The sequence below is a fragment of the Perca flavescens genome, chromosome 17 (assembly GCF_004354835.1).
Source record: "Perca flavescens isolate YP-PL-M2 chromosome 17, PFLA_1.0, whole genome shotgun sequence".
Lineage (NCBI taxonomy): Eukaryota > Metazoa > Chordata > Actinopteri > Perciformes > Percidae > Perca > Perca flavescens.
The window spans coordinates 13,462,330-13,488,628 of NC_041347.1; the positions used below are offsets into that span (position 1 = coordinate 13,462,330).

At 40.8% G+C, this 26,299-nt stretch overlaps 1 protein-coding gene across 2 annotated transcripts; it reads right to left on the minus strand.

Annotated features, from left to right (window-relative positions):
* Positions 1-567: 567 nt before the first annotated feature.
* Positions 568-26,001, minus strand: kif16bb (kinesin family member 16Bb). 2 transcript variants are annotated; one of them, XM_028603064.1, is made up of 19 exons: positions 25,794-26,001; positions 25,661-25,724; positions 25,468-25,578; positions 25,245-25,361; positions 24,327-24,421; positions 21,811-21,923; positions 21,587-21,729; positions 21,073-21,250; positions 20,539-20,667; positions 19,825-20,000; positions 18,806-18,871; positions 12,951-13,070; positions 12,753-12,804; positions 12,512-12,649; positions 11,089-11,171; positions 8,698-8,786; positions 4,919-5,089; positions 4,024-4,106; positions 3,340-3,464 (listed from the first exon to the last, which is right to left on the minus strand). In XM_028603064.1, the coding sequence occupies exons 1-19, from the start codon at positions 25,838-25,840 to the stop codon at positions 3,430-3,432; spliced, it is 2,010 nt and encodes a 669-aa protein (XP_028458865.1). In that variant the 5' UTR covers positions 25,841-26,001; the 3' UTR covers positions 3,340-3,429. The 2 variants fall into 2 exon arrangements, with proteins under 2 accessions (XP_028458864.1, XP_028458865.1); XM_028603063.1 differs by lacking the exons at positions 8,698-8,786; positions 11,089-11,171; positions 12,512-12,649; ... (11 more) ...; positions 25,661-25,724; positions 25,794-26,001 and having other exon boundaries at positions 568-3,464; positions 4,919-4,994.
* Positions 26,002-26,299: the final 298 nt, after the last annotated feature.

The window sequence follows — 26,299 nt, forward strand, 5'->3', positions numbered from 1 at the left end:
AATCTTCCATGCTGGATGGGGTCACTCAGTCAAGACAAGGTGCAAAAAAAGTCTTTGGCTCCAACTCTTGAGGTGGGAATCTGACTCAAGTTCTTTCTCAGAGATGTGGCATCAACCTTTTCAAAATTTAAAGCAGTTCTCATATAATGAACAAGTCTTGTCCTGGAGTGAGACTAATTTTGATTGGCAGGGATAAACCCAATGAGCAATTGTGCAGGTAGTATATACGAAGGTCTACTTTGACCTTGGATACTAAGATTTTATGTTAGTGCATTTCCAGTGGTGAGTTCGATAATAACAGTGGAATACAGATACAGTGAGGAAGCAAAGTGAGGCTGAAAGTAAAAAAAAAAAAAAAAAAAAAAAAAAAAAAAAGGAGCTTATGCCAAAGCTAACAAGAGAGGAGGGTAGGAAGAGAAAGAAAGCTTGAAGGAGATGATAGAAAGACAAAATATTGCACACAGCAGTGAAATGCATCGGACTCTGAATTCCTTTGTTTTCCCAAGTTGAAAGCTCAACTATCAGAGCTTATCTGCATTCTAAGTGGTAAACAATTTCAGAGCAGCAGTGGATTTACCTTCCTTTTATTTTAACAAACATATTCACACATATCCATTTCATTAGATCTATTTTGAAATAAAATAACCTTAATTTGATATACATTTATATACACACACCATTTAATAAACATGACTGAGATAACTTAGTGAGATTTGTATTTTAAGATCTTTTAAAAAAAAAAAAAAAAAAAAAAAAAAAAAAAAAAAAAAAAAAAGAAATAGTATGCCCATGAAACAAATGACACAGGTACAAACATGTTTTAATCCTCAATGTTGAACCATCAACCCTTAATTATTTAATTAGGGGGGCTAGTGGTTAAAGAACAATAACAATGCGAGAACAAAGAAATGCAAGGGTTTTAAAGATAAAAGTGCTAAAGCCATGCATTATTAAAATGACAAAAACTTCTAGAGAAACAAATCAATACGGAAACTTCAAACTAGGTCATAGTTTTAACTGTCATTGCCAGTGAAGATGTCATTTGCGTTGTCTGGTTGGGATGCACTTTTGCTCCCTTTGAGTGAGAGTTTTCAAGCTGGGCTGTTCATTACTGGCTGTTCAGTCCTTGATCAGACATTTGACAAGTGATTAATCAGGCAGGCGGCCTCAGAGGAGCAACTGAAAGTTAATTTCCACACTTCTGCATTCGGGGATGAATTTGAAGCTTTTGCAGGCGGGGTAGCTGCCTTTGTCACGCTTTCAGGGTGACCCCTGCCCCCAACGTTTGCCAGGATCACATCCAGTCTGACAACTCCGCGCTTGTCTTCATCATGCACCAGCACGCAGCGCACATCTGAGCGCTGGCGGAGAGTTAAGTCATGGAATTGGGGACAGCGGGACGCTATGGTGACAGAGCGTGGAGTCGGGTGAAAGACAGCATCCTCCTGCACTAGGCCAAGGTGGGTATCCGTAAGAAAAAGCTGGGCCAGAGCCTCAGTGTGGCTACTGGGGCTGATGCACACCCCTACACCTGTGCATAGTAGCAGCTGCACTTCTCCTAGAGTTACTGTTTTTTGATCCAAGTTACAATGAAGAAGGTAAACCAGATCAGCAAGACTTTTCTGAAACTGGCAGCGAACCCTTAAACCAGCATCCAGCAGCAGATCAGGTACACAGGCATTCCAGTCTAGAGACAACTTCATCAAGTCTCCATGGAGCAGTGGGTGCTGAGAGGCCCTGTTGTCCCCAGGGCAGGTGACACCAAGTATGGCGAAGCACAGCTCTTTGGTAAGCTGCTGGCTGTGGGTGTAGACACCCAGGATGCTCTCCTCTGTAGTGCTCATCAAACGCAGACTGTGGCCTGCTAAGCCTATCTGCACCTCTTTCAGCTGCAACAAGGGGAGTTGATGGAACACAGCCAGGAGGCCAGAGTCAGTGGTCAGAGTGTAGAGGCCAGTCTCCGCCAGGATCAGTAGGGCAGGACGGGGCTCAGGTTGGCTGCATTTAGCAACATTCAGCCAATAGAGCGCGACAATCTTCTGGAAAGTGAGCACCGAGGTGGATATGATGGACTGTAAAGTGTCCATCATGTTTGGCAATGGCAGAGTTTGCAGCTTCAAAAGGGAATCAGGAAATTCTATCAGTGTTTGAGTAAAGATTTTGACATTGTTTTTGTCATGCACAGTCCTGGAGTTCTCCAATGCCTGGTCCTTGTCTCCAGGTGCATGGACAACCTCTGGCTCACTGATGCGTTTTACTGGTGAGAGCTCTCCAATCAGCTTGTCTCCAGGTGCATGAGAAACCTTTGGCTCACTGATGAGTTTTGCTGGCAATGGCTCTGTAGGTTTGTCTCCCTGTTTTACATGAATATCAGCCATGTCTTGCTCTTGTGGTAACTTCAGATAACAAATACTCTTATTCCTTGTCGACAAATCTTCTGGGATTAGTGGCATGCTATCTGGCAATTCTTCTGCCCTGCAAAAGGTTTGTGTTAGTGTCGGGACTGGGAGTTGTGTGGCGTCAGGAATAATGCAGCCTTGAATCATCTGAGCTGCCTCCTCAGGCTGAAGGTTTTGAGTTATCTCCATCTGGATGTGCTGTATGAGAGGTAGATCTTTCACCATGGAAAAAATGTGACTATCCTTCAACAAAGAGAAGACCAAGCTCCCTTTAACCATGGAGAAGACCTGGCTGTCCCTCACTACAGACAGAACATTACTTTCCCTGACCAGAGCGACAACATGACTGGACCAGCGGGCCCCAACAGGCTGTAGTCCCTCTTCCCTGACTTGCTGCAATACTGTGGGGGAGCTCCAAAGGAGACGCCCTGCATCCTGGACAATCCAAGAAGCTCTGCTGAGCAAAGAGCCCTGCCCCGAGTGTTGAATTGTGGCTGCTGCCGTCTCGGTCTCACACACTCCCGGGATCTCCTCCAAACTTCCTGATCCATCCATCTCTCCACAGCCAAACTGGCCTTTGAAGGTAGTTTCCTCAGGTGGACAGCAGGCTGCCTGACTGCTGAGAGGCCTTTTGTCGAGCTGAGAACGAGCGCTGGTCTGTGGGAGGACAGACGTGGAGCTTGTTCTTCTGCTGCTCTGCAGGTGGGACATGCTGCCTAATGAGCTCCCACCAGAGCCAGGTCTCTCCTTGCAGCAGTCAGCCACGACGCCTTTGATCTCGTTAGCATTCCCCTCTGGCTTTGTGCCGCATCCATCACCCGGGCCCAGGACACTTGTCTGCTCGAGGCTGGCATCCCCTGACCAAACCTCCTCTTCCTCATAACTTGCAACTCCAGCGCCACTCTGAGCTTTACTCCGAAGCCACTCAGAAGTGAGCCGTGGCCCTGATTTATGACACAAGTGTCTCTCCTGCTCCAGGCCATCCCTGGTGCTTATCCCACCCTGTAGTGTGTCTCCATCCAACTCAGAACTAGTGTGACGGACAGGATATTTTCCAGGTTTGGCCTAGTTTATATTGTGTAAAGTGGAAGAGAAAAGGAGAAATAATGAGGAAATCAAATGTTGAAAGAGTTTAGACAGAGTAATTCAAACTTTCTGTAAAATTGACTACAAAATAAGTACAGTCATTGCTAGGAAGGCACTAAAATAACTTTTTCCACCATCTGTATTTATTATATTTGACTACATAAATACATGGAAAATGGAGTGAAGAATAACAAGGTACATGTATAAACAGAAATACTTCAAAAGTGCTCTCATTGCAATAAGCTTTCACAAAATGAGTGTCATTTAAACCCTATTACACTTTTCTGTAGGGCTTTTAAAGAAAATATGTGCATAATAAACACATCAAGCCAAGGGAAAAAGTATTTCATGCCCCATAAAAATCTGTATTGGGCTTCGTGCACCATTTTAGCTTTATATTTAATGTCTTAGAAACATAAGTCATATTTAATTCCATGAAGAAACTATTCATGGCTTACTAATAACAAATTTACTTCTATTATATTTAATCAAGTGTGATTTGCTGTAACCCTAGAACAAATAAAATGTGAATACATACTGTAGTCTCTATTGTGGCAGAGGTAAGACAGCTGCTTTGGCACTTTGGACTCTGCTGTCTCTGCAGCCAGCGTATCCATCTGGCTGAAAAAGGACAGTGAAGTGACAAGAATAAAATTATAGATTTCATCTTCTATCAAAAAACTAAAAATGTATCTTGATATGAGGAGGCGTGTGCACAATACAGCTGTGTTTTTATGCTTATACATGCTGCCAGGCTTTTTGTTTTCAAAAGCAAATTTAATTATTTGCTGGGGTGGGACACTGGAGACCTCAAACAGTTTGCAGGCAAAAGACAAGACCGCCCCTCCCCTTTACAAAAAACATCCATTAGATTTGAAAAGCAAACCGCCCTAATGGCTCGATGAGATTAGAGCCACTCTACTAACTGTGAAATTAAATAGAATCTGTGCCTGTTGATTTGAGGATTTACATACAATACTCCGCACTCTAGAGGGGGGAGCAGAAACCAAATATACGGCTCAGAATGATTTCTGACAGTAAACAGAGGCTTTGGCTGAGCTTTGTGTGTTGCAGCAGGTTGACGAGGGGGGAAAGCGGGAGCGCTAAAGCATTGACAACATCAATAAGAGGGATCACAGTGCAGGTCCTTGTGACGATTAAAGGATTTTTGCAGATCCTGAGGATCAGTACAGAGGCTGTCCTGTACTCAGCGAGGTTTGTCTACTCACATGAATAAATGGGAGAAACACTGACCTGGGATTCCCAGTCAAAGAAGCTGACAACATTGAAACCCTTGTTTTTCTGTCACACACTTTGCTCACATGCAGAGGTTTACAATGTTCTTGCTGTGAAATGACTGCGAACAAAACTGGTACACAAACAGATTTGTTAACACCACCGTGGAGAGCACAGTTCGCCTCCCCCTTACTCACCCATTGCCAGTCTCTTCCATCTCTGCCCCCGTTGTCTTCTCTTCTGCTCTCTGTTGATGGGGAGCCCCACTGTTATCCTCTGAAAGTCTTTTGATGTCCTGGTTGCATCGGTTCAGGTTTTCTTGGACCTGCTGCCATTCCACCTCCATCTGGTTGAGCTTCTCGTCCATCCTAGTCATCACATCATACATGCACACTTAACCCACAAAGATTTTATGAGAAGTACATCCTATTATACACACCTTTTAACACTTCTCTTACCATATTTTCAAACATTTCCAGTTCATTTTTTGGCTGTTTTAGGAAACTCCAACCCAGATATTTGAAAGAGGAAACTGGGATGTTGACTTAAAAGAACAGCTTGAAGTACAGTGACACAAAAATGAAAAAAAAGAAATCACACCCTTCTGCGCTAGATGAGTTTTTAGGTACAATTGTTCTAGCTGCACTAAAGCTAGTGACAGGAGGTGTTAAGTGGCACAGCAGCTCCGAGAGTGATGGATGTTAACCAGTATAAAAAAAAAAATAAAAAACACAATTTCAGGAGATTCAAGGTCCTAGTAACAGCCTGTCGGTGGGCAGAGGAGGCAAATAGTAAAGTTGCCACTTGGCTGTCTGGCCAGAGATGGAAGAGAGGGTTGTCAGATGAAGGACTTTCAGAGCCAAGGTGGCCATTAAAAGCTGCATGGGTCGCACACCAGCTGGCCCGCTCCATCACTGGGAGCTCTCAGAGTCCAGACTTTCTGGGTTTGAAAGAGCTGCACTTCAACATACAGCCTCTGTTACACAGTCCATTTAATAAAGAATGAATCAAGTGGGCAAACTTTTACAAGTAGGTAAGAAGTGGGTCTTGTGAACGGTCATGAATTCTTACACCAATACAAAGCATGTAAACTTGCCATAACAGACAATAGCCCTTTCCTGTCTCTCCCAGGAGTATTCATCTTATGTTTCCAAACTAAAAGCTCAATTTTAATTATTTTTTGTTGCACCTCAGATGAGAAAAATCTGCATTCAGCTGACATAAATGCACTTTGACATCGCAAGCATTCAAATCCGTGAATAAAAGACCTGGATAAATACAAACATGTGAAGCGTTCCCTTGCTTTAAGGAGCAGGTCTGGCGTTTTCTGCAGTTAGCTTAGTTAACTCTTTAGTGGGAAAGCCTGTGATCCAACTGATGTAGCCTATAATGAGGCAGGTTGCTTTTGTTGCAAAGGAATAACCCCTCAAGCAACAGCAGGTCAGTTCATTGAGATCTCCCGTCACTCCCAGAGCTGAACACCCACTGTTTGAATTCAACAAACTTTAACAGCGAGGGTTATTTCCAAGCTGATTGGGCAAACTTGGAGATAAATTCTGTCCTTGCTACAAGGGAGTTTAAGCTGGACAAACAACACAGATGGAATACATATCTAAGTTAATAGAGAAGAAAAAAAGACTTTCCCCCTCTGCTAATCTTCAGGGCTTGAACAGATGATGGTTCAGCATGCCAGGTGAGGGGAGGTTCAAATATAATATTTTATAGTGCTTTCAGAGGAATCAAATAACCAGTCTATTTGACAATGTGCTGTACTGCCATATTCACCTCTCCGTATTTCTACCCTGTAAAAAAATAAATAAAAGCTTTCTGCTGACAGTTGTCATTCCTGCAGTTGATCTGCCATTACCACCTCCAGACTTCAATCAAGCTGTCCCGAATTTTCCTCCACAACAACTCCTGACTTCCATTCTTCTCCATCTTTTCGCCCACTCTAAACACACACACAGTTTCTGACGCAGACTGATGAAGATAGTTCTGTGGTTGACTAAAAGCTTTGAATTAATCCTCTACATACACAAACACACACGTATTCATTCCTTCACATCCAAGCAGTGTCAGACCAGTGGATTGGGAACACTGTTACAGGTGTTGGGACTGACAGCAGTATGAATCACCTGAGTGGAAGCGAAGCTTTTTGGGGATACTGCACTGTGAGGGAAATTACATGTCAGACAGCACCACATGCTGTAAAACATCAGGGTTATCAGATGGATCATGAGAGACCGGGCCTGTGTCTCAAATTGCTCGCTTCTTCAGTAGGTGGTGAATCACTCGAGAGTGAATTGGATTTTGGGCACTAATTCAATGAACATTGAGACACTGACAGATCAATGGCCTGTCACACAGTTCCAAGGCAGTGGCAGGGTATAAGAACATAAACATAATATTGCTCAGATTTTGGTAGGCTGTAGTATAAGAAAAGTGCTGTTAAGACAGACCAAGCGCATCGCGTCACTCTGAAAGCCACGCCCACCGGAGGGGAAAACGACACTCCGCTCTCCGTTGACTTATAGCGAAGGTGCCTCCTCTTCAATTTCGTCTGCCAGCAAACAGCCAAAATGCTTCAAGGCTGCTGTGTAATGATATTCACTACCGGGTAAATATCCCATGACTCAAGTTTTTATAAGCTGCTGACCTGAAAAACTAAGCTTTTATGAAGACAAAAGTGGATACAGACATGAGGAATCAGCAGGGAGAATGGGAAGACTGTGGGATCCTGACACTAAACTACCGATATGTCCGACGTTAAGTTTGCAGCAAGCATTTTGTTACCAGCTTCAGATCGGCAACTTATAAAAACTGAAGTTATGGGTTCTTTACATTGTTGGTAGTGAATATCACCAGACAGCAGCCTTGAGGCATTTTTCTGTTTGCTAGCAGGCGAAATTAACAAGGAGGCACCTTCATGCAATACAAGTTAATGGAGACCGGAGAGTTCTTTTCCCCTCCGGTGGGGGCGGGACTTAAATCCGCTCTCTCTATGAAATTGTAAATAATAGTGAGGAGCTAGCACTAACAAAAGTTCAGTTTGCACTGTAATATGCACTGTGCGTGCATATTATACAGCTTTTAAATTATCCCGATGGCACGTTTTTACAGAAAAGTCAACTCAATGAACTAACCTGAATCAAATGTTACTGTGCTTGTATTAGTTGCAACTGCGTCTACAGTAGGACTTTCTCAATACAGAGTCCGCAAAATTCAAGTTCGCCGTGCCACTTCAACATAACCGTGTACACCTGTTGTGTAACAAAATAATCTCAAATCAAAAAGGCCTACGAAACAAGCTTTTAAAGAGACCAAAGTTAAGGAAATTCTATACATTATTAAAAAAGCTTTCTGGTAAGAGATGTTTTCCCCAGGAGAAAACATTTTGCCCACATAGCAGGTTTGATACCTCCAAAAACCGAGCATATTTTCAAGTAAGCCTCATTTTTTATACACTGACCACATATTGAAAATTTCAATGAGTGATTTCTGAAGAGAGAAAAAAAAAAAAAAAGAAAATCACAAATCTTAATTTGGCAACAGAATAACCGCTTCAAGACAGTACTTGGCTATATGTGGACTAAGTGAAGCAAAGTGGAATGATGTCAATTCCGATCAGTCAGAATTTGGGGGAGCGGAACTTTAGTGCACTGCAGTAATTTTGGAAATGGGACACAGTGAAGTTCACAACCTACCGAATTAGAGGCCCTTGGGCTGTAGAAGACTTGCCTGCTGTGATTTCCACTGGCTCAGCATGAAGCACCTGACAATGGCTGTTTGCACGTTCCCCCCCTTCTCATCAAAGAAATGCTGCCATGATTTATGGCTTTGAGTTGGTCTATGCGCCCGATGAACGCTGCTCAATAGGCAGGCACATTGTGGAGATTGAGGTGGACGGGGTTCAGTTATGCTTGCGTCACACTGAGTAGAGAGCTATTACACTAACACATGTCTGCATGAGTCTCACCCTGGATTTTGCTGCATCACCTCGGACAGATTCTCAGTCGATTTGGACAGGTCAGTCAAGGGCAAGCTGAAGGCAGACAGCAGCCGGTTCTGCAGACAAACAGAATGAGACAGCACTGTGAAATGTAAATCTGTCGTAGTGTGAGAAAATGAGTGACTGACGACTTTCGGTAGATTTTCAATCGTGCAATCGTTTAATTATTGCATATGCTGTAGGTAAGTGTTCATGACACCGTTTTTCACAAAACATAAGGGTAGATTGAAGAGCTTTGAAGAAATGTAAAAATCGAATATCTGGTAAATAAAACCCCTCTTAATGAGGGTAATCAGAATGAAACTATCACATATTCCTAAAATGAAAGGGTTGTGCATTCTGTGAAAGCTGCTGTAATATACAAACAGGTCCATTCTTATGGTTCTATATAGGTGTCAGTTACAACTTGCCACTACTGAAATACTGTTTAAAAACCACAGTTACAAACTGCATTTACTCTTTTCATTCCATTTGTGTTGTAAGACTGAGCGAATGTGGAACTCATGAGACCATCTCATTTGGAATGACTGTTAAAAAATGAATGGCAAAGACTTCTTCTGGGAACCACAGCAGGGCCTGGATGTCTGATTTACTTGACTGTAATGGTGTGCAATTTTCAATAATGCATAGAGCAGAAAGCTGTCAAAAACCAAAAGTACAGCTGTGTCTATAAAATGGTTGTGTGAATCCATTTTACAACATAAAATATTATAAAGCACAGGAGGAAATAATTAAAAGGGGACTCAAATTGAGTTGCAGGCAAGAACTTTATTATTAAAATACATTGAAGGTCAATATTATAGCAATATTTTTCAGATCCTACAATTATCAATGCTCATTCATTGTCGTTTATAAAAAGTATTCACCCCTTTGGACTGTCTGCATTTGCCTTCTGACAAACGTGTCATAAGTTTTTTTCAACCGTGACTTTCACTAAAGTTATGAGTAGTGAAGCACCCAGGCAACAGCATTTGCACTGTATGCACAGGGTCTACCATATCAGCCTTTTTTCAGAGTGTCTACAGGCCTTTTGGTAACCTGCTTCAGTAGTGCTCTTCTCTCAGACTTTTTGAGGATGGTTGTTTACAGTAAGCCGGTTTAGACTGACTAACTTAACTGCACGTTTCTTGTCCTTCCTCTAATTAGGTTGTTTTCAGTAAATTTGGCAAGATTTAGTTTGGAATGTCCCTTTGTCCTCATGATGTAGGTTTTGCTATGGAATTAACAAGCAGTTGTACCTTACAGACATACTGGTGTATTTAACCTCAAGTCATTTGTCATACTTCAACTGTACACAGAGCTCTATTCTGCTGCTCATATTGCTTAGCTTCTAAAGGCAAGTAATGATTTAAGTGTCAAGATTTGTCTTCACATTAGATTCTTTTCTGTTGATCAATGTAAAAAAATCCTAATGTGATTGGATGTTCAACAATAACACATTATGTGAAAAGGGGTGAAGATTTTTCATAGACCCTGTTCATAGACTAGATCTCTAGATGAAAATATATGTTAATTATGTAATGATAATTTGAAGGAGTATTCTATTAGAACACAGTGACACACCACAACAAACATTTAAACTTACCACTTAAGTTTTAACATTTAAAGCCATTGTTAACTAAATTGAAAGTGATTTACTTAATTCTGCCTAGCACGTAAACACTTCCAGGTTTTTATTCTTATACCCACTCACGCAACCCAAACTTCATAATACTTAAATGATTGGAGAGAAACACAGGTTTGCTCAGGAGAAAAAAAGTGTGCATTCACACAAAGCTTCATTAAAAAACACACAAAAGTGAATGAAAGCCAAGATGGAGCTGGTGCAAGCTGGACAAAAAGCAGCCAGTTTTGAAAGCTGACGCACCTGGCATCCTTTCAGGAACAGCTGAGAGCTTCTCTAACTTTGAAAACAATTCCATTTTGTGGAGAGAGATTGTTCATGATGTGCAGGTCTGGCACTTTTTTCGTGAGCCAATTAATCAGAACAAAAAAGTAGAGTTTAATGCTAAACAGGCAAAACAAGCAATAGCTGGAAAGTGGCCAGTAGTTCTTATTCTGGTTAGAAAGAATCTGCATGGATCACAAACTGGTGGTGCTGTTGTGGAGTTTCTGATGTGGAGTGAAGTATGAATTTGAGTGCAACATGAGCAATGTTTGCTGAAGAAGCAGATATTACAGCTGGTAGTTATGGGAAAAAAGTGCATGATGCTGACTTGCTTTCACAAAATTACCAGCAGAGAATGCAGTTGTGGCAGGAACTTTTCTAAAAGAGGCTCCATCAGCTTTACAAAAATAGCAGGATAGTATAAGAACACAACTGGGCTTGTCTATTGTGGTTTTGGGTATGGTCTGTACCTGGCGTTGCTGTCTGAGTTGGGCAGCCTCATTTGGGTGGTAAAACCGGAATATGGTTCCTCCTCCTAGCTGTGTGATGGCACCTAGAGGGAACCAAAGAGGTGGACAAAAAAAAATAAACTCACTTACCAGCTTTAACTACACCATTTGCTGCACCAAGCACTGAATTATGCAACAGAGTGTAAGAAAGACAGAGGTAAAACGTGATGTGTTCCAAGACAGATGCAAGTGACAGTAATGGTGCCGAAAGTCCGGCAGGTAAACTTTGGGAGGTGAGGCCCAATATCTGCAATGCATAAAAAAATAAATAAATAAATAAAAAAAAAAAGGTGAGGAGCAAAAGCCATTGGAATCAGCCTATCATTGTGGGATTGCAGTGAACTGTCTCTACACTGAACTTGGGGAAAAGTTGATAAATGGCACAAAAAGTTCTCCAACATTTTCCTCTGCTGAGGTTAAGTGAATGAATTGCCATGAAGAAAACAATCCCGATGTGATTGGCAGTGACCTAGACCAGAGGAATGATTTACCAGAGAAAATGGTCCAAGGAAACTTGAGAAGTCTTGTAGAATTGAAGTGATATTAGGGTTTATACTGTATATCAGGCTCATACGGCCACATCCACAGACTTTTGAGGTCTCCTCTTCATTCCTCTCCTCCTCTCTCAGCACAGCAAATACTAATCTTGCTAATACTAATGACTTCTGACGAGTGACAAAGCACCTGAGAGGGCAGCCTGTGATGGATTCCAGCTGCTGTTGGGATGGAAAATTACTATCATTTGTTCAAGAAAATAGCTTCAGATGCAGCCGTTTCTGAAGGGGATATTGGCTAAATTGAAATGGTTATAAAAGAGACTAGCATAGCCAGGGCCCTGCACTGCCTGGTTCTGTGTGCAGTTATTATCTCTGGAAAGCAAAGCAGAGTGAGTGAGGAGGCAGTAAGCGTTGAAAGCTCCCAGCCCCGGCAAGCAGGGTCTGCTCAGGGGGGCAGGAGTCTCCGCTCCGCTTGGCTCTGTCCTTTGAAAGGTTAATGCTCTGACCCACTTCAAACCTGTCTGGCCTATCAACTCCATCTGCCAATTAAATGGAGGGCCTGGGGCTTTGTCTGGAGCTTTGTCTGGGGTCCCTTGCCCTTCAAAATGTTTAGTAAGAGAAATGGCATCTGCCCTGTGGAGAGCTGCGCTCACAATCTACTCATGGCCTGAGTGCGCTGCCGCGGGGGTGCCAGGGACATAAAGTGGATTTCATTTGCAGATGTAAGGTAGTGATCTCATATAACTGCATTCAAAATGGATGAGTGTGTTATTACCTCATTGGGAATCTTGGAGAGAAATCATTATTACAGACCTGCTTTGCCCTCCCCCCCCCCAATGTTCATTAAAGAATATCAGGAGCATATTAAGCTTTGCAGAAATGCTTACCCTGAGTCAGCTGGCAGGGATCAGTTACCACAGAGCCATTGACTAAACACAGTGCACCATCCTGAGGGATCAGAGTCACGGTCCCAGCTCGGCTCTCAAGCACACAATGTTCACTGAGGAGCCCAGGCCCACGAAGCACTACAATACAATTAAATATGAAAGCATAAAAACAAATGCGGCTTATTTCGTAACTAATGCTTAACACAGCAACTGGGAATATAGTGCAGTGACTTTGACTCACCAATATCCTGACTGCATGATGCTTCGTCACTCCCGATCAGGGTTCTGCCCTCCTGCAGAGAAGAGTAAAAGGTCAGGATGCAATATGCAAGCTGTTGTTTGGCGATTAACAAAAAGCACTGGATCTTGGCTTGTGATGATTTGAGACAAATAAAAAGAGTAATGTGTGAATTATACGAAGTTCAAATTATTTATTCACTTTCAAATAATACAGGATGATTCCAGTGCTGAGCAGGTCTTCATCAATGACTATCAGATGAGGTAACTGGCAGTCCAGGATCACTCCTCTCCCCTCCTTCCTCAGAGCCACAGTCTTCTCCTGTAGAGAATATACCATGGGGGGGGGAGAAAGACATTCAATAGCCTGTAACTGGAATGGCACACAATATAAAATTAAAATGCTGACAGACATTTAATGGCAACCAGCAGAAAACTGAATTCTTTATGACTGCTCTTCCTTGCCTGAAGGCCAAGCAGAATAGCAGCGTTCCAACAATGTGTCGCCATGAAGCGGTAGAGTGGCTAACGGCAAGAGAGACACCATAAATCATTGAGATTATCGTGGCGAGAGTCAAACTGTACACTGTGTTCAGTGAGCGAAACAGACGCAGTGCCGCCGCCCACACACACATGCACACAAGATGGGTTGTAGACCATGCACCATTGCCTTTGATACATAGCCATCAACACTGCATGCTCCTATAAAAATACTCCCGAGCTTGTAAAGTATGTCAACTTTAGATAACAGCAACAAACTTCTAGTTCTGTGTCATTTACAATGTGTCCGATAGTATTGTATGGAAGGTCAGACTAAAGTGAATTCCTGTGCCTTATAGGCTCACAAGAAGTGAAAAGCAAGCCATGGCTTACACATAAAGCATTTATATTCAATAGAGTATTATTGGTTGAGGAATCTGAATAACTAGAAAAAAAATTGTCATAAGATTATTTAATGGGGACATTTGCATCTCCCCCCCCTCATAAAACACAGCATGTGCCAAATCTCAGAAGCAAATGATGGAAAAAAAACTTTTCAATGACCATATTTCACACATAGGTTATTGATGAATACTGCATTATAGTGACACACAAAGCAACATTGCAGTTGCATCACAACTCAAGTCAGATAGAAATTAATGGCTGTGTAAAAAAAGACAAATCCATTCTGCTTGTCCAGAAACCCCTGATAAATATGGATTGAATGGTGGTACAAAAATGTGATTTAAAAAAAAAAAAAAAAAAAAAAAGCAGAGAAATTGATTTAAAAGCCATTTATAAAGCACAGGACAACCCTTAAACCTCTTATCTGCTTCATAAACCGCTTCACTGCCTCCAACAATTTGCTGTTGGAAATGTAAAAGCGCAAGTCACACCACCTTACAACACAAGTCTGTCAAGGGGGCCATATTCATTTAGTTTTGTATAAAAATGTTATTTAGTTTTTCATTTTTAAGGTGTGAGTTAAGCTTTAGAAAAGTATAGACAGGCTGCAGACAGAACGAGATAGTGAGCAGTTAATTTGCCAATTATTCAACAAGAAATGAAATACTTAGCCTTGGATGACCTGCTGGGTTCAAAAGACACTGAATTAAGCCATAAAGAGAAACTTAACACTCTGGGCAAAGTGTTTAAGGCTGCTAACCTTTTCCTCCCACGGCAATGGCTGTGGTTCAATAACCCAGATTCTACCCAAGCATGAGTGGCCCTATCAGAAGTATTCTTCTGTTAAGCTGGTGGACTAATGCCTCACATTGCAATGGATTATTATAAGTACCTCCCCAAGAGGCAGAGCAGAAAATCTCACATATGGAGGATTCAGAGGCAACACTCTGCATAAACTAGTTCCCCCTTTTTTCAACCTCCTCCATACTCTTTTTTTTTTTTTTTTTTTTTTTTTTTTTTTTTCATATAGATTGGACAGTGAAGTGAGAGACATGTCCACCACCAGCACCACCTCACTCATTGGCAGTTGTGAGATGGGAGAAATCCTTTTTTCCTAATGAAGAAGGAGAGGCATCGACCTCAGCCCCTGTACTTAATTAAAAGGGATTCTTCAGACTTCATTAGAGGTGAAGAGCAGCCTGGCAGATTAATGCACTGTGTCACTTTCCTCAGACAACAGGACAGATGAGACACACACCCACCAAAAAAAGTGTGTTGCTATGGAGGACAAAAAGTCCACTTTCAGATTGAGGAAGCTGGTGAACGTACTGTAATTAACTATGGACTAGACCAGCAGTGATGTTCGGGCAGCATTTAGGCTTCCATTAAAAGCCATCCTCTGTGGTTAGGCAGAATTTAATGGATTTCTCTCAGCACTTTACAGTTCAGGTTCCCGACTCGGTTAATGTGCATTTCAAAACAGTGCCACACTAGGCCAAGCAATGCTTTTCTGACTTCTGATAAGCAGATAACTTACTGAATCCAGGCATAGAGAAAAACATCTACATTAGATTTGCTCTGTTACATTAAAAAGGTTAATTTCCTTGAAAGAGCCATATTTATACCTCAGATTACTGCTCTTTAGAAAAGTTCAAATGAATAACGCGTGAAGCGAAAGGCAATTACATGGCCATGGTTTTCAAAATGGCAAGAAGCCTTATGTTTCTAATGATTGCTTGTATTCCACTATGGTAACTAACAGAAAATAATTGGCGTCTTATTAACAGTCGTTTGTTTCTTAACCGCCCCTTTGTTATTTGTGAATGTGAATCTCAACCATAGAGAAAAGTTGTTCTGGTTGTAATTTGAATGTTTTGTATAATTAGCTTGATATGCACTCAAGCCATCAGCATGTTGCCATGCATGCTGCATGAGCTTAAAAACTAGAGAAGGGATTCAACCTGATAAAAGCTCTGGGCTCCCAATCAGTCAACAAATTATCATGCTGTGTCCCATTGCGAATCCTGTCAGGTAATGGTTCAAATTTCAGCATATATTGTGCAAAATTATTTGTTAAATTCAACTGGACTGTAATTAGTTTATTTTAGGGCCCCAATAGGAGATTTTAGTCCTTGTATGCATGAATGGTACCTATAACACATGTGCTTGCCATGTGTGTTTCAAACATGGATAATAATCCGGCCATGTAATCAAGAAAAAGTCAATCTAGTTTGGAGCCAAACTTTACTGGCATGTGAAGAATCAAAGGTAGGCTGCTGATATGAATATGTAAAGGTCATGAAATGCAATAATGACTAACTATGATGTATAACTGCTGACAGCATGAGGTAAATTGACATTAAACAGAGCCAGGCTCAGAGCATTCAAGGCTTAAGTTGTTTCTTTGTGCTGATTGCAGCATGTTTGGTAAAATACAAAGACCACTAGGATCAAAGAAACACTGCCGTTCATTTTATCTCACTGAAATGGAGTTTCCTCCCACCACTGTTACACAGGACCTGAAAGGCTGGCTGGGGAGCAGCACTCTACTTGTGAAGTAGAGCTACTCACAAATCTGTGTGCACGTACATGCAAGTGCGTGCGTGCGTGCATGTATATACCCCTGAAGTAGAACAACATTTCACTTTACCCTCTTCCTGCCTTTTTTTGTTCTCTCAATCTGTTGCCGTCTCTGTGAGGCTGCTGTGGAATCCATCTCATATTAATTACTTTCTCTTTCCCACATGCCCTGTAACCAATCTAAGAAGCTGACGATGAATAACTTTGCATTCTAAATCTGCTTTGAATACAGAATTCAAAATTCTGTTTACACCGCTCTTGGTCAACTTGTCTCCTTACGGTCCCAGCAAAAAATAAAAAATAAAAAAGAAATTCCATCTAGCTCTCAGCAACTGCATAAACTGAATTAAACACAAGAACTTGAAGAGTTGGAGAAGACTTGCTCTTTATTTAAAAAACTATGTGCTAGAGAAAGAGCATACAACACCATACACTTAAACATGGAGGTTGGATTATATCAGCTGTTCTATTTAAAAAACAAGGCCATTTGTTAAGAAGAAAAATCTACTTCCACAAAACGTGATTAAGCCTTTGTTTGTAAAGTATGTGTGCTGAATTAAATGGCCAACTTCAAACTGGCTGGATGTGCTTCTCTGTACAGAACTGAGCAAAGACACCAGCTCTAACATCTGCAGAATGCAAATGCACAGGAAGACAAATGTCAAATCCATAAAGTCATTCATCAAACACTTAAGAGTTTCGGCAACAACAGGGTGCCTGCCGGTCAACGGTAAAATGGCCTTTTCACTTAGGTGTCACATTATATCATGCATCTCAACAGGTGTTTCTACATGACCGCTCTAAATAAGGCATATTTTTCAGCTCTGCCGGTAGAGATGGGTGATGTTGCATCTGAGCATGAAGCCATCACTGCTCGACCATGTAAACAGATTTACAACACTGCATTTTAATTAATACGCTAGATAGTCAGAAACAAAAAGTGCCATATGTCAATAATCAGGACCTCTTAATTAGGAGCGTCCAACTAAGACAGTTGCTAATGAGTTCCAATACACTGTCATAAATAAAGAGCTGTGGAGCCCCTAAATGTCACCTGCTAACCACCATACAGAGTTAGAATGTTAATTATCAAACACACATATATGGCCCACAGTCATGTGTAGGGTCTTCAAAATCCTTACAATGTCTTCTTTAATGTGTAGCTTTACTCTGGTATTCTGGTGCAGGGTCACTAGTGGATGCTACAAGTCAATAATAGACATCTTTTAAAGGCCAGATCAACACAACAGTTTAAATCTATGCTAAATCAGCTAGTTAGAGAATGTACTGCTAAGTATGTATGACAAGAGAAAAAATGTGATGGGTGAGAAAAGTCACCGCATACTTTTCACGACTGACGCTTCACAGTTCAATGCATAATGCAACAGGCTACTTGGCGGAGTACGATGAGTCCCAAACAGATGACATTTGGTGTTATTTGGGAGGTTGGGCACAAATTCAACAAAGGAAAAGTGTTCAGTGTAAACTCTGGGTTGGCACACAGTGGCATTGTTTTGTTGCAGCTTGGGGGCTTGTAAAAGGATGCTGCCATCCTGTCCCAGCCTCAGAAACCATATTGGGTTGAAGGCATGTCTGTATCTCATTTTCAGACTCCCTAAACACTGTCTCACACACTAACTTCACACTCATTACAAGAACTCAGCTTTTGGATGCAATTCAAACCTAAATAGATGGGAAATGTAATTTAAATGTGGAGGTTGACTCTACTCTGATCAGCCTTTCCACTCCATGAAGTAGCAGTTTACTAGACTTGCAGTGCCACCAGCTGGGAGGATGTCTTTACTGCAAGCACCAACGTCTGTCAAATCTGCTGCTGGGAGTTTGCTGCTTTGAGGATTGTTTGTGTAAAAATTGATAGAGGAAGCCTTCAGACTTTTATGGCCTTCTATTTTACTTGCATATATCCTTCTGTACCAAGCTTGGTGTAATGGCAAATGGCATAATTTTTACATTATTCTTCACCAAATAATACATTGGATTTTGGACTTAAAAATGAATTGCAAATTTGTTATGACATATTGCTAAATTGAAAACAAGGGCACATAAAAACAAGTCAGCAATAAAAACATAGGCAACAAGGGCATCTTACAAACTAGTAGTGTCGGTCTAGCAACAAAGCAAAGAATGTGACAAGGGTATCTCACATTTTATTCTGACCTCGTCTATCAAACTCTGTACTAAAAAGGGAAAAAAAACTTCTAGATGCCAAACAGGATATTGCTGTAGGTCTTTATAGTACCATCTGATTAAAGAATTAAACCAAACAGGATCACAGGAATAAGCAATTATCTCCAGTTACTCTTGGAGTAGTCTTGTTATCCTGTAGCTCATGTCCAAGAATCAAAACATTACTTGGCTTTTGGGAGTCAAACTAACTAATGTTAAATTGGCCCCAGAATATTTGCGCAAAAGCTCAAAAGGAGTGTTGTAAGAATAATTTGTTTAAACTATGTGGTGAATCAAACTCCTATTGCTTTGGCAAATTTAAATTTGGGAATTAGCAGGTGTTTTCTTTACAGAGGAGTACATCAAACCTCCCCCACGTTTTTCAATTGGCAGAGGATGACTCACCCTCGTCTCATTCTGATGCAGCTCCTCCTCTACCTTCATGGAGGAAGATGGCTCCCCACGGGAAACCTGGAGTAGTAGTAAAAAAAAAAAAAAAAAAAAAAAAAAAAAAACCACACAGCCAAACCTACAATGTAACCTTTGAATAAAAGACTGTCAAACATATTGTTGTATCCTTGATGGCCTTCTATGTAGGGATGCACCGAAACCAGATTTTTGGGGTTCGGCCGAATACCAAATCCACTGGTTAAGATTCTGCCGAAACTGAATGCCGATCCTACTCTCATCCTCCGTCCATTAACACAGTAAACACATTAATGAAGTCCACAGCCTCTTAAAAAAAAATGTTGCCATACCTGAAGTTGCTGCATTTTGGCTGCTGTCTGTAGATTCCTTCATGTACAACTCTTATTCTTTCAGAGGTTTCATACCAAATGTTTTAACAGTGGCGATGTGTATTGTTTAGGGTCCTTGCCATCACGAGACATGAACATGTAGGTCGACTTGAATCGCTTTTATTTTTTAATTAAAACGTTTTTTGGGGCATTTCAGCCTTTAATGGAAAGAACAGATAGATATGAAAGGGGAGAGAGAGAGAGGGGGATGACATGCAGGAAATTGTCTCAGGTCGGACTCTAACCCTGGACCTTCTGCATCGAGGTATACACCTCTACATATGTGCGCCTGCTCTACCAACTGAGCTAACCCAGCCACAATTGCCTTCTTTTGACTGAAAGTACAGCCAAACAACACTTTCTGCTCACAAGTTCCTTTTTCACTTTCTCACAGCCTACTGCATTGAACAGTCCACCTACGTAAACACCTTCCTGTAATCAATGGCGGGTATTATGTCGACCAGCGTAGCACGTAGTGCAAGCAATGGCAAGCATAGGGTTCGGTGGAAAAACATTCCAAGGTTCAGCAGAAACTGAACCCCGTCAAAAAACCCCAATATTCGGCTGAATCCGAAGCCTGGATTCGGTGCATCCCTACTTTTATGGGAGTTTGAACACATGCAGGACCTGATTTGCTTCTTGTAATTGCCTTCTGAGCATGGTAACCTCTGCCTGCAGCTCTCTGATGACATCCACGCTGTTGTCTTCATTCACCGTGGGAGAGTTCACTACGGTTTTAGCTCGGCTGGCAAAGCGCAACGTGCTCAGAGTCTCCCCGTAGTTCACATCAGCAGGAGAGACGGCTGCCATGAGGAGGTCACCAGGGAGGAAAGCACACCGGTTGATGAGCAGTGGTGAGATAATAACCAAAAAAAGTATTTTGTGGTTAAAGCTGCAAAGATTAAATCGACTAGTTATCAACAACAATGGGCAACTATTTTGATAATCGATTTGGGTTATTTATGAAACTAAATGTACAACATCTATGATTCCAGCTTAAATTTGAATATTTTCTAGTTTCTTTACTCCTGAGGGTAAACTGAATATCTAAGTTGTGGACAACACAAGACATCATATTGGGCTTTGGAAAACACTGACATTTTTCACAATTTTCTGATATTTTATATAGACCAAACAACTATTCAATTAAATCGGGAAAAGAATCAACTTTTTTTGTCGATTAATCGACAATGAAAATAGTCGTTAGTTGCAGCTCTTTATGTGGTTAACATGATCATTTTCAAGAAAAGGTAAGAATAAAAAAAAAAGGGGTGATGGACACTTTCTGGAAACAGTCTGAAATGTCTTGGTGTCAGCAGAGTTTTGATTTACTGTACATACTTGCTATCATAGTAGTCACAGAGTTTCCACCCAGGCTGTCTTTCAGTAGCCATGTCAGCACAGAGTCTCTGTAAGGAATGTAGATCTGCTGCTTCTTTTTTGTTGACTGTCCTCCCACACTAAGATCAGCTGCGAGGTCACAGAGAGAGAAAACACTGACTCAGAGAAACTGGAGTGTAGTAACATAAAATATTTTAGCCAAAAGCTCTATAGATCCATGGGGCGCAATATTAATCCTCAAAATGTGTTGAGTAGTTTGCACTCACAAGTTTAATGACCGCCATAATTTTCATCACGTCAATTTTTCCTTCAAATTATTAAAACATTTTTTGGAATTAAACTAAACATCAAATTAATATAATAAAAACCCCTATATTGCATTTCGTTTTTGAAAGGGCAGATTGATTCCACAGTGAATAAAAAGAACGCTCTTACATAGAATTCAGCCATTATTCTATTCATTATTGAGCTGACCGGCTCAATACTAGATAAAGATGTGGTGTCATGGTTTGTCATGCTGTAACTGCCATTTACCCAGAGCTGAGATCACACTGCCCAGGGTGCCCAGGGATTTGTTGATGTTGGCACCTTCCTTCAGCCTGGAGCCTGTGGCATTCGTGGCATCAGCTCTCTCGCTGCCTGCCAGGTCCACCAGGTGGATCTTACTCAGCTTCTCACGTGGCAACTCTTCATCAAACCAATCAAACCACACCTGTGGCAGGAAAAAAAAAAAAAAAAAAAAACACATTACTGAGCAATCTGTCTAGTTCAAAAGAGGCACGATCACAGAGGAATACTTTTAGGCGGTATCACGACAAAAGTGCTACTTCAGATGGAAAAAATGAAAAAGCCTTTGAAAATGAGAGAAAAAAAAAAAAAAAAAAAAACATGTTGAAAAGTATCATTCCACTAAACAGATAAACGAGGCTAATTAGAGCTCTTGAGGGATGATCTTTACTAAGACCCAAAGAGTTTGCAGTAAAACTTTTAAACTATGTTTTACCCAACATGAGACACAGCAGCAATAGGCTTAAGCACTGGAGCTCACCTGTGTGAAGCTGATGGTGAAGATGGCGTGGGAGCGGCTGCTAAGGTTATTCATGAACGTGCTGGCTGTGGTGCGGTTGGCATTGCCGAGAATGATCAGGTCCTCCATTTCACTGTGGTTGTGTACCAAGTGCTTGGAAAGATCTACACACAAGTTGTATTAGATTTTCTGCATTTTAGACAAGCTGAGATGGGCGCTGGATGGAGAATAAAAACCCATCTTACTCTCTACATAGGGTCCATCCCTAGGGTGCTCTCTCACTCTCAAGCCTCCATCTGTGGGTGTAGGTCTCTTCTTGAGAAGGTCCTGCACACGTTCATTATAGATCTCTAAATAGCTGGTGCCAAGAGATAAACACAAATGCTAAGTTTGATTCAAGATTGCACACCAGGCCACAAAGGCACAGATTAATGAAGGGTTTCAGTCTTGATATGTGAATGGCACGGCACCAAATGAGAACAAAACAAGTTGCTATTCACGGTCTCGTATCAAAAGAGATGTGCAGTAGGTTTAAAGCCAAACTGCATGTGTTGCTCTGCTTGCACTGGCAATTAATAAACAAACAAACCTATGCAAAAGGAGGTTTTGGCAGAGCACTTCAATCAATACTGGGTGTGTGCAAGAAGCAAAAAGGGACTAGTCTGAGTTGCTAATTCAAAAACAATGCAAGGAGCAATTAGGCTTTACGAGAGTGAGTGATGGAATGGCAGAGCCCATATCCTGTGGATGTAGCCATTCATTTTGTTTTCTGGTACAACACTGAAAACTCAAAGAGGGTCACGATAGTAGATGGTTTCTAAATGACTAGAGGTATAGCTGCCGTTATTACAATAACACAGGAAGGATTATTAAGACAGTTACCTCACCTCCTTACAAATATAAAATATATGTTTTACAATGTAGGGATGAATGTGCAGCTACAGTCATAGGTTTCATTCATGGACAAGGGATGGAGACCACGAGTCTAGGACATCTAATCTAGCTAATAAATCGCAAAACCTCTGTATGTGTGCGTGTGGTCTGTCTTTGAAATTTCTCATGAACCATTTATCCAATCTACTTCACACAATCACTTTGTTTCCTGGGTACCCAATGAACTTGGGATTTGGATTTTGGAGTGTTTGGACAGCATTGGATATTAAAAAAAACTGAATAAAACTAAACTGCCGAGCAACAAAAAGGTTGAGGAAAAATGTACCACTTCTTAACAGAGGCAGCACGTAACCTAATCTCGGCACGTCCTCCACAGCGCTGTGCAGATATCTCGGAGCTGACCGGGCAAAGACAGCAGTGTTCATCAGGCTCACTCTGGGTCTGGTTAATTAAGTGTGCTGCTAACTACTAACACTAAATGTAGTTGAACAACAACTTTATTTGACACACACACACACACACACACACACACACACACACACACACACACACACGAGTCCATAAGGTTTGATTACTCCACATTTTAATTGTGATATTTTGTGATTAAATTCTGAATCTGCAACATTCTCTGTCAGGTAAATGTAGTAGTACAATGTCTTCCTGATGTTGAAGTACACTGTAAGTCAGCTATACAGTGAAGTTGCATATTAAGAGGTTTGGGGTCCTTCTGCAAGTAATTTTGGGGTACAATTTGGTTCTGGAGAATGCTGCAAGCAGCAATACCACAGGTCAAGCAATCTGTTCCAAACAAGCACTGTACTAATAACAGAAAAATTGTTCCACTTCCGGGACTGCTCTGTTGCCTCAGGAAATTCCACCGGATGCATGCTTTTTCCGTTTCCTTGCATAGCGAGACCACATATGCTATCCCAATATTCCCATGTCTTTAACTTTTAATGACTCAAAATCATAAAATCATGCACCTTCCCAAATGTGTTGAGAGTTAGGTTGTGACCGATGAACTAATAAATTAAGTCACACGCTGCTATGCTCACTAAATCTATGATGAGTGTATCAGGAATATCAAACCATTTTTAATAATTATTATATCCTGTCTACTTGAACTAAACATTTGAATCCCATTGTGATTTCATTTTGTCTGCAAGAAAAGGAGATAGTAATACTTTATTTCATGGATAATCACACTTTTTGAAAAGGTGTTTGGAAAGCAATGTGTAACTCACACCTCTGCTGGGTATTTACCCAAAAAAAATACAGTACAAATGTGTTATTTATCAAAAGCATCCTGCTGTCATTTTCAAGCTATTCAACAAGATCAAAGATAATCAGATTACTCCCAATTCTAGAGTTGAATTAAGACCACATAATGTTCAAGCAGCACACATTTTCTTTTTCCTGACTTTAAAAAGGACTGCATTACAGTTAGGTCATACAATTTTCTGAAGCTATAGGACTGTTCTAGCTAAGTAACAACCTACTTGACCATCCTATCTAAATTAATATTAAGACGATACCACTGAACAACAACCAATTCATTTGAAAATGCATTATCTTTGTCATGCTTTGTCACATAATTCTGACAGAATTGTTGCCCTGTGTCACTTCTTTTGGGAGGTCACCATAGAAATAAATAAAAAAAACATTTCTATGGTGGTCACGATGCCTTTGGTTACACTCATTAAATGTAATTCTGTGCAATTTTGACATAATAAAAAGCCATGTTTCGGCATATTTTTGAAACATTGTTTTCTGGCCGTTCACAATTGCATCAACGTTTGAAAGTGTAATGATTGCTGTGCAGAAGAAGATAAGAAGAAGCATAACTATATGTATGATGGTCCCTTACCTGACCTCGGTACGGAATGACACGTCATCACTCTCTCTACGAGAGATCTCGCAGAACAAGCCTTCACAGATCCGTGGGATTAAACCTTTATCTTCCTGGCACATTAAAAAGGAAAATAAATGTTGCATTTAGAGCTTTTAATACAAAATGATAGTGTTACACATAGTGTTAGGCTACTTTTAAATGACAATTTCATTTTACTCCTCTTAATGTGGGTGTCTATACTATATCGTGACCACAACTCAGCACATGCAAAGGCAGCTAAACAATATAAATAACAGCTCATCTGACATGGAGTTGCTGAAGCATAAAAGCAATTCCAATCTGAGCGGCATGCCCTCTTGTTTTAATTATAAAGTAACAAATAGTAAGCATTAAGAGCCATATATAATTATCTGTGATGTTGACAGCAACTTTGCAGATGACCTTGCACAAGTCTCCTGGTAGACAAGCAGAAAACTCACTAATGTGAAATTTCCATTGCTGTGCAAAGCGACGAGCTGTGGGTTGCTGCCCTCATCACATTTTCTGATTAGTGGGGAGACACATGGAGATAAATGAAGAGTCTCCGATGAGGATGCAATCAGTCAGTTTCTAATGTGGGGAGGAGTCAGTGCTCTGTGCACACTACAGTAGGTTAGCACTGCTGGGGTGCTCTGCAATGTTAGCTCTACGGTGTTGTGATCATAATTTAATTTTTATAAAAAAAAAAAAAAATTATAATTTATACTGTTTATTGATCCCCAGTGGGGAAATTACAATTTACATTATTGTGACATCCTGGGGGTGTCCCAGAAGATTAAAGCTCTACTTCACAGGGAAACGCCCTACAGGTGTTTGTAGGATAGCTTACTGCCAAGATAAATTAAAATTGCCACTCTAACCTTAGAAAGACTAAGAAAGCTGAGAAGGCCTTACTGTGTGACCCATCATGGTGTAAGATTTTCCTGAGCCTGTTTGGCCATAAGCAAACACACAGGCATTGAAACCCTCAAATGCAGATTTCAGGACATCACTCCCCAAGTCATGATAAATCTGAAGCAGCAAAGAAAGGGTTAGTTAAAATATCAGGTAATTGTTCTACACTACAATACAGTAATAATAAAAATTGCAAAATGTACAAACAGAAGAATACAGATACCCTCTCCTGGGATATAAATGTGGGTCTTCCTCTGTCAGTTGAATCGTATGAGAAGTCATAACAAAAGGTCTTTCTTCTGTCCTTCAGCTCATACCCTCGAATATGTGAAGGCTACAATTTAAAATAAACAGCCCACTCTTAATAAAAACATAATTAACTGCAGCATAGTGGATGTTATTTAGTACGAAAATACCTTGTCAACAGATGTAGACTTCCCCTTCATGTGAATTATCACCTTCGATGATAACTGCTTTTCTCTGTTGAAAAGTGTGTGAGTGGCATAGGTGTTCATTCCGAGAGAAAATAAAAGCAGTCATTTTACCTACCTTTTGCTCAACGGACGGACTCGGACTGCTACTCGCAATGAAGCCATTTTTTTTTTTTTTTGAATCAAAATCAGGCAGAACACTTACAAAAGACCAGTTCTCTCAGCCTAGTTCTCCTTCTTTGAAAGAGAATTCTGCCGTTAAGGTATCCGCGTGAACATGCTGCGTATTTCACACCCAATTATCACACCTGAGGCCTGTGCTCACTTTCCCGATGCACTACACAAACTAGCCACTGGGCTGTGTTGCAACTTTTTATTTTTTATTTTACTCATTCGCTTTTGTTATGCAGCTCTGGGTTTATATGATTTAATAACATAACTGGATATATATCATATCCACTTACATATCAATCATACAAATGGAAAGAGACTCAACCAAACTTAACACACTTAATTAAACTGGTATTTTCATCACACCTTATGCGCATATTAAACTGTGAACTTTTGCACATCCAGATTCATATTTTGCACATCCTGCACAAAACCGTACCGCCTTAAAACAGT

Coding starts and splice junctions, on each gene's coding strand:
- kif16bb (XM_028603063.1), bottom strand. Junction 3,465..4,023: donor CTGCCACAATAGAGACTACA/GTATGTATTCAC, acceptor AATATAAACTAG/GCCAAACCTGGAAAATATCC.